Source organism: Staurois parvus, unplaced genomic scaffold (assembly GCF_062004578.1).
Source record: "Staurois parvus isolate SC_StPar_1 unplaced genomic scaffold, SC_StPar_1.0 ptg000086l, whole genome shotgun sequence".
Classification (NCBI taxonomy): Eukaryota; Metazoa; Chordata; class Amphibia; order Anura; family Ranidae; genus Staurois; species Staurois parvus.
Window position 1 is genome coordinate 5,648,603 of NW_028317882.1, and position 9,352 is coordinate 5,657,954.

Genomic DNA, 9,352 nt, shown 5'->3' on the forward strand with positions numbered 1-9,352 from the left:
CGTCATTGGATTTGATTGACCGCATCAGGATCCAATGGATCCCACTACTTTTACTGAGCCTAATGAGGAGGGAGAGAGAGAGCAGCGTTGGATCACAATCAGGCTCATGTAAGTATTTGGGGGGGGGGGAAGCAGAAAATGCATTAAGATAGAAAAAAAAATAGCCTTTACAACCACTTTAAATATTCCATTAAAGGTGTTCTATTTATATCTTAAAAAAAATGCGTTACTGACAGGATCACCAGGCAAAAATAAAGGTAAATAGCCTGATAAAAGAAAACTAATGCAGCTACCACATCTAGAGACTATTAAGCTGCTTTATTTAGCATTTTTCAGCTGGCTGAGATTTACTTTGTTTTTAATGTTGTAAAATGTATGACTTATATGTGGTTTCAATCATTTTTAAGGCTGCCGTTTACTTTTGTCACAAGAGAAGTTGCTGAAGCCACATGCGAATGCCTTCTTGCCCAGGCTGAGCAGGGAGAAAAGCTCTCAAAATCCCAAGCTGCCACAGAGAGGATGATCCTAGAAGAGTTTGGACGTTGCCTAATGAGGGTCATCAACTCTGCAGGAAAAGCAAAAAGTGACCCTTGTACGATGACTTGTTAAGTGTGGCTGACTGACTAGCATGAGTGATCAGAAATTGTGACTGCACAGAAGAGAGGTCTACAAGATAATGTACAAAGAATACACTGCCACACAATTCTGAAGTCTTCAATTACCATCCATATATGTGCCAGAATTCCTGTGTGTTTTGTATGTGGCAATTTTCAATGTGTTTTGCAACAAAGTGAGATTTTATGGTAAACCTATTATTTTAAATATTGCACCCATCTGTCACCCCTAAATTATTGACGACACCCAGTGGTGAATCCTTTTTAGTGTAATTCTCAAACTCCTATACCAACTCTCATTTTTCTAGTTTGAACAAGTGGGTTTTTTTTAGTTCAAATGTGTGTACCTGGAAGCAGTTTTTGGTCTGATAGAATGGAAATGTGGAGTGCATTGCTGTGATCTTTGTAATCAATGGATAATCTTTGTAATAAACATCAGGTCATAGAATACATTATGAAGACTGGTGGAAAGTGTCAGGAATGTTTATGTCTGATTAGGTAGAGAATAGCATGGATGTAGATAACTGTACCAGGCACTGTTTTCATTTGAAGTGTACTAAAGTGGAACTGTATAGAGAAGTGGATATAACTATGACTCACCCTTATCTAGTGTTAGCTAAATCTAGTGCCAGGAGCAATATAATACTATCTTGCAGAATATATTGTTTTTGAAATATATGCATTGTGCCTTCTGTGCTCTTAATAATACATAATGCTTGTTATATTTTCATATTTATATTGGGATTATGTAAGCTATAATATGGGAGCATGATTTTAGGCTGGTGGTTTTTATGGAGTTAGTTTCATAGTTTTACATGACTTAAAGTTGTCATCCCCAATTATTCTTCTGTATCGTTTGAGGAGAAATGTATCCAAAATCCATTAACATCAACCTAAGAATAATATTTCATTTCCATGATGTTAAAATATCTTAGATATCGTTTAAAGCTGAGTTCCAGTTATGTTGAAAATAAAAAGTCAACAGCTACAAAAACTGTAGCTGCTGACTTTTAAAAAAACAGCCACTCACCTGTCCCTTGGTCCCGCAGTGTCCTCCCCTCCAGCATCTTCAATGTGGGCACCCAGCTGTGACAGCTTCCGGCTTCACAGCTGGGTGCCCACTGTAAATGCGTGAATAGCGCTGCGCATTCTGAGTGGTCCCAAAGTCTTCTGGGTCCTGTCACATGTCCCAGAAGACTACGGGCAAGGAAGGAGGGAGGACAACTTCCGCTTCTGAACACCTAGGTGATCGCAGTGGGAGTGGGTACCTGTCAATTTCGAGTACCCGCTTCCCAAAGGTGCCAATCCTTAATGGGGAGTGGGGGACCAGTCTTTAAAACGGAACTTCCCCTTTTGGGTGGAGCTCCGCTTTAAGGTTGAATTGACATATTTTCACTATTTTTGATACCCCAAGTATAAGCTTTAAAAAGGAGCTAGGTGAAGACATATTGGGGTTGATTTAGTAAAACTAGTGCGGCTGTGCATGGTAGTCAATCCGCATCTAACTTTGGCTTGTTCAATTAAACTTTGTCAAAAAAAAAAAACCTGGAAGCTGCTTGGTTTCTGTGCAGAGCTGCACCAGATTTTGCACTCTCCAGTTTTACTAAATCAATCCCTGTTGTATTTAAACCCCAATGGTTTACCCAGGTGGTAAGATTGATTGTTTCAGTCCTAAAGGTAAGATACAGATTTTCCGTTGGGGCATTTCATACAGAAGCATTCATCCTGTGGTGATTTGGGTTTGGTTAACATCCTAAGAAAACTCACAAAATATATACAATGCACAGTAAGTTTGGTTTGTTGTCACCACTGCATAATGTTACTAATAGATATCACATAAACATTTACCCATTTCAACAGTTCTTGGAAAACCATCGAAATCTGAAAGGACCCTTACCCACCACAGAATGCATTTCCACAACTGCCGCTATTACAAAAAAAAGCTGTATGGTTATAAATGTACAGATCAGTAACTTGTCTTCTCCTGTTCTATGCAGAGATACTAGCCAGTTGGGTAGACCACTGACACCTGCATGCTTGTTTCCTTTATATGACTATTGAGGGTGGGGGTAATTCCGTTTTTGAGATTGGATCCTTTCTTAACATCCAAATTTTATCTCCTCCCCCATAAAGCTAGCTTATTTTGTTTTTCTCTCTGAATGTAATTTTTAATACTGTGATTATCACTAATACAGGCTGTATTAATGGTATCCATTTACCTCAGCATCACAGTTCTATTATGTCTACACTGTTTTGGAGGGATTATCATGTTAACTTGCAATAGTTTGAGATGGTCTGCACTGGGGCAGGATATCTTGGTAAAGCAGCCATCTGTTAGATATGATTTTATGTTTTAACTCCTTTGACTCTAAATTTAACGGATCCTTTTCTTCAGATTGTTTTGAAATAACAACAGAGGTTTTCTTACTTACTGAATCTCATCCATTTATTTCAATAAAGCTATAGCACTGTCATGCTTTTCTATTTGAGTTAATATACTTAGTTGTAAAGGTAATGTAAGCCTTTGTTCTGTTTCTTAAAAGTGGTGGCCTGTTCAAGAAACTACATGTAGAATTCTTTAAGTGTACTCCATCTTTTTTGTTGGTTTGGATAGAGTAGAAAGGAAGGTTTGAACCCCTCTATAGGTTTTTATTGCTATCTGGTTCCCTGTAGAGGCGGTGTCCTAGTGACAATTGTTGGTAGGATTATCTTTCTAGTGGAGACACAGTCAACAGTAGAAATTTGACACAGATCCTACCTTTTAACCATTGCTGTAAGTGCCCCTTTTAGTTCTTTCTTGGTAGCCACTGTCTTTTGTTCAGAATGTGAGGTAGGTTTTACCACAAAGTGAACACAGAGCAGTAAACAGAGGCCCTATCCCCACCCAACTTTTTTCATACTAAAATAAAAAGGTTTGGGTTCGGTTCTATTTAAAGTTGAATTTATATTATTGTATCTGGTTAAAAAGTAATTAAATTCCACTTTACTTACCTCCACTCCAGAGATGTGATGTCCACAAGCTCCCTCGTCACTGCCGAAATTCTTGCCTGACCTTCTGTTTCTCTATCTTCAGCCATCTTTATTGAATGGCCTGGGATGACATAACTCCCACGCATGCGCACTGTGATTGTACACTGTGAGCTGCACATGTAAGGCTCAGTATGCAATATTGCAGGCAGGTTAAAGGATTTTAATGCAGGAGACATGTACAACAACTATTCTGCAAAAAAGGCTTTGCTGGTAGCATTTTTTAAGGTAAAGTTCCCTTCTTCACTAAAGGTTGTGTGTACGTTCATTGTATGACAATTCAGAAAATGAAACATAGAAAAACAGGGTAAACAGAAAACATGCAATAAAGCCCAACTACACCTTCAGTTCAAATTGGCTAAATACTTTCCAAGTGCATCAAAACAAAAGGTGTTCAATCTGTTACAGTTCATTTTCTTTCTAAAGCAGCCACAGTCTGAGTAGAAAAACCTGTCCTCTGCTAGAAGCTGCAGAGTGGGATGCTGCCCTCTGTGGAAAGCATTGATCTCATTGCAGAGGTCCAAAACACCCATCATTGAGTCATACCTTTTAGCTCTGCAATCAGCAAAGCTTAAGTCCCCCTGTGATTGTTAAGCTCAAGTTTTAGTACACGAGTCTAAATGACACCTTACACTCACTCTGACTTAATACTCTGAATTAAGAATTTTTGACACATTTTAAATGTTAGCAGCTTGCATCCTACTTATCTATCCTATAGATTGTGATGTCCTAATGCTAAACCTGTATTCATTGTATTACAATGTGAAGTATGACTGCAGGTATTTGCTTAATCTTGTCCCCAGCATCTTTAGCTGTATCTCAACTGACTTACACAGTTTTACATTTCAAATTGATATTATGTAACAGTAATTTTTGTATACAGTAGAAACATAGAGGCTTTATTTTGTTTTGTTCTGGTTTTTTTTCTTCATAAAAGTGAGCACTTAGCATACTTCTGCCAAAAAGGGGATTTTTTTTGTTCACAAAAGTCATCATCTCTGTCCTTCTGCTTCTGATCTCAAAATCAACTTTATAAGAGTAAAAAGGGAACTGACTAGTGGAAGTAAATGATCTCTCTGTCTGTGAGATAACTAAGTGTGCATAGCATTAACTCTGTGACTGTCCACATTCGGTCAAGTAACTATGTATAAATGTAAATTAGTTTGTGTAGATTGCAAAAGATTTCACTATTTGTGTATTTGTTTTGTAGAGCAAAAGCTAATAGTGTTGTAAATAGTGTAGTGCTTAAACCCAGTATGGCACCTTTTTTGTGATGTGTATTTATACGTGCAAGAAAATGTGAATTTTAAATGACACTTGTAGATTATGTATAAAGAGTCTTTGACTTATAAATTGAAGGTGCAAACAATACTTCCCATAGGTTTTAAACAATAGTTCTAATGTTAGCTTTACTATGCCAGTGTTACATAGAGTGGAACTAAATGCAGCTGACTGAAGATTTTGGCAATGGGCTGCAGTAAGAACAGACCAGTAAAGTTGTTGTTATAACTCCGATGACTATATTACAGAACAAGACAATGTATGGGGCTGGTAAGTCTTTACAAGAGTTAGCTGTATGTGGCCAAATCTGTCAAATGTGGATGTTAGACACCCAGAGAACTTTTGTAAGGATGTACAGTGATTTGGTGTTATGCTCTTCATACACAAGATAATGACCAATGTAGGTCTAATTGTGACCTATTTTGGACAGTGATTGGCTAGCATATGGTTCAGTTTACTCTTAGATGCTTTAAGAGGATCTGAAGCTCTGCTTCTCTTCTAGTTCCAAGAATAAAATATTTTTTAATCAGTAAATGGTTAGTAAAACTAGAACTCTAAACCAAAACTTTATTTTTATTTGCATTCTTGATAGAGCGTGGAAGGGTGTAAACAACACTTAGGCTCGGTTCACACTGCTGCAACATAGGATCTGACTTGTGAAACCCCAGGTCAGATGATATGTGAACTTCAGTGTTTCCTTATGAGGGCCATCTTAACTGATACTACACAAGTCAGTTCGACTTTAGAAAAGGTTCCTGCAGTACTTTGGTTTGAATTTGATATGACTTCAATGCCAAAGAATATAAAAAGTCACATCAAAGTCATATCAAAGTCTGACTCTAAAGTTGCACGACTTTGGAGTCGGGCTAGTGTGAACCAAGCCTTAAAGCGGAGTTCCAGTGAAAATTTAAAAAAAAAAAAGTCAACAGCTAAAAAAATTGTATCTGCTGACTTTTAAAAAAAGGACACTTACCTGTCCCTCAATCCAGCAGTGTGTCCCCTCACAGCCAGTTTCAACGGCCGCCCTGTGTTCCCGGCGCCAGCATCTTCAGTGTGGGCATCCAGCTGTGACAGCTTGTGGCCTCACTGCCAGGTGCTCACTGCACATGCATGAGTAGTGTTGCACTTTGTGAATGGTCCCATAGTCTTCTAGGACAGGGGTGGGCAAACTGCAGCTCTCCAGCTGTTTTGGAACTACATTTCCCATGAGGCATTGCAACATTACAAAACTGACAGTTTTTGCAGAGGCATGATGGAACCTGTAGTCCTGCAACAGCTGGAGAGCCGCAGTTCGCCCACCCCTGTTCTAGTACCTGTCACGTGTCCCAGAAGACTACGGGAAGAGGACAACTTCCGCTTCTGATTGCCTAGACCACGGGTCCCCAAACTTCCTAAACAAAGGGTCAGTTTACTGTCCTTCAGACTTTAGGGGTCCAGACTGTGGGTGTTGGGAATAAAAAAGGTCCTGACGTCAGTGGGAATAAACCATGCCCCTTCTTTCGTGTCAGTGGGAGGAATGGCAGCCTATCGTTGGAGTCCTTTTGAGGAATTGTGCCCCATAAATGGTGTCAGTGGAGGGAATTTTGCCCCATTGTTGGTATCAGTGGATGAAATAGTAGCCCAAGGGCCGAATAAAAGCAAGCACAGGGCCACATCTGACCCCCAGGCTGGAGACCTCAGGCCTAGGCGATCGCAGCGGAAGTGGGAGCAATTTCGGGTACCCGCTCCGCAAATGTGCCAATTCTTATCGAGGAGCAGGGGACCAATCCTTAAAGTGGAACTTCCCCTTTTGCTTGGAGCTCCGCTTTAAGGATTTTTTTGCCATCTGCATCCCTATTTAGAAGGATTTCTCACTTTCTGCCTTAAGCAGGAGGTTAGCAAGACAGAAGATTTGGCGGGTATGTGTCGATCTATCCTGTTGAGGGAAATTCTGTCAGTGATGGTGGTGGTCTCTGTGACAAAGTGGAGGAAATATCTCCAACAGTGATCCAAATGATAATTAAAATCTTGGATAGTGTAGGGATTTAAGCTGTCCGTTTTTAAAAATATTTTCAGTGGAGTTCTACTTTTTCTGTTTTTGAAATCCCAACTGAATCTATGTTTTTATCATGGTGGTGCTGTCAGGCTGCCTACAAGCTTAAAGCCTGTCAGTCATTTTTTTTTGTTATGTTTTATTACTGCAGGTTATGTTAAAAACCTGTGCAGTAGCAGCACACTGGAGATTTAAACCCCTTTCACACAGAGAATAGCAATCTAAATCTCGGGCAGCCGCCAGACATGCCCCCTGCACAGTGCTCCAATAACCAATGCTCATGGTCCCTGAGGAAAATTGAGAACTGTTTCATTGGGCTTTAGGACCAGGATAGTAAAGAACACTAGTTTATTTTTCTATAATATATCGTTCAATGTCCTGTAAGGTGTCTGTCCAATCAAATCAATATTCCACTGGATTTTTTAGACTACCTAATGGTTTCTCATTCCTCTGGCATTATGATGGTGAGATCTGTCCTTGAGTTCCCAGGTGAACATACCTACCAAGGCCACTATGGTGGTTAGGGGTGGGGGACACTACCTTCTCGCCTGGATTTCTAATTTGTACATACTGAAAATTAATTTTTTGGAAAATTTAAAAGGAAGGATGGTATTCTAAGATGGAAAATGAGAGGCAGAAGTTGTTCAGTGTTGAAATAAATCCAGCAATAGTAGACGTAAATTGACTTTGTGGGTGGTCTGACCTTCAAAATGTAAACTTTTGTTTGCATCTAGTTCCACTTTAATTCTGTACTCAGGACATTGCTCCCAAAGGTATAGTTTAAAATCTGCAAGGGGAGTATAAAAGGATCAGTCAGTGATGTGTGATCTAATTAAATTATCTGCATTCACAACCTCTAGAGTGGTGTGTCTTATGTTCATGAGATCTTCAGATTTGTGTTGAAAGGCTCAGATTAGTTTCTGAAATTACACAATAACATGTAATGGCTGTATGTCACTGATTTCCTTTATAATGAAAGACATCCAAAAGGGTTGTTTTATGAAAGGTTGAGTGTACAGTGGTGAGATTCAAGTGGTGAGTGGGCAACAGCTCCACTATTTTTTGCAAATTTTCATAAATTGCCCCCAAAATAGAGTTGAGTGATGGATTTCAAAGTTGTTAAACTTGATCTTACTGTAAAATGAACCTTTTTTTGTACCCCTACTTAAAAACTTCTGAACAAATTAATTGGATGGCAATGTGTATTCTGCTTATATTTAACAATCCCTTTGTCTTTTTCTAGTTCTGTGTACATCTGAAGGTAGAATAACAGACAAAGTTTATATTTACTAGGACTATTGAAAAAATAACTTTCTATATTGTACAAAGAAATCACAGAAAAAAAATAAACATTTATACTATTCTGTATTGCTTTTCTTCGTTTCAGTATGTATGTCTTCACTACAGTGTCATCTGTTTATAGAACAAAATAAAAGAGATTGTGACACTGCAGATGGCTAAATACACAAGCCATAGCCAGTAGAAAGTCAAGAGTGCCCAATAATACCTTTCCCTAGTGTAAAATATCGTATTGTCTCGATATTTTATTAACTTGTATTGGTGAGAAATGTTCAGATAGAAAGTCCTTCAACTGCTTGTATAAACTCAAAAAGATGGTTTAATAATAACGTTGCATAAAATTAGAAATAAAATATTGGCATACAGAATGTTTAAATAATGTCCAAAAAATATAGGTAAGTTCTTGATAATAAGATTGTATATATGTATATGTGTGTGTATGTGTGTGTGTATGTCTGTCGCATCAAGGCTGCTATAGAGTGAGACAGACTCAAACCTTTGTTCTGCTACCAAAAGAGCAATCCAGCCCCCACCAACCTAAAAGTGGGTTGGTATTCTCTTGTAGTTCTACTAAGATAATTGCTTCTCTCAAAGTCTGAGTGTAACTTTATCTCTTACATAGATGGGGGAGGATGGGGGAAGGTATAGCTAATTGCTCTCATATGTGGCTTGAATGTAAAGGAAAAACCCAAGATATATGTTCACAGACTATGAAGTCTAATTACTTACTTTTCCCAATCTAGAACAAATATAAATATAATAACTCAATTATTCTATTAAGATCCAACTCATTCATACTTATGTTAGTACTGTTAATAAGAAGATATTAGGTTAAGGAAAGCTTCTAACATTTCCCTCTCAAAATGATCGATTTTATCGAATCTTAATCATTTTCCTTATCTTAATCCATTTATACACATTCTCGTCACTTTCGTATCCATTCATGCGTTTTTGGATCTTAAGATAATTGATCTGCACATATCTTTAATTTGATTCTATAATGGGAAAACAAATTCTTTGATAAACCTTTTGTTATGTATCACATAAAAATATTTTTACCCTTATTATTTTCCTTTTACCAAATAATTCATCCCCTTAA

At 38.2% G+C, this 9,352-nt stretch overlaps 1 protein-coding gene across 1 annotated transcript in view; it reads left to right on the forward strand.

The window, feature by feature from the left end:
* LIN54 (lin-54 DREAM MuvB core complex component) overlaps positions 1 to 8,322 on the forward strand; it is a 71,010-nt gene extending 62,688 nt beyond the window's left edge. Inside the window, exon 14 of the mRNA XM_089669997.1 lies at positions 408 to 8,322. Coding sequence (XP_089526123.1) covers positions 408 to 609 — 202 coding nt within the window. The 3' untranslated portion in view covers positions 610 to 8,322. The remainder of the gene's footprint in view (positions 1 to 407) is intronic.
* Positions 8,323 to 9,352: the final 1,030 nt, after the last annotated feature.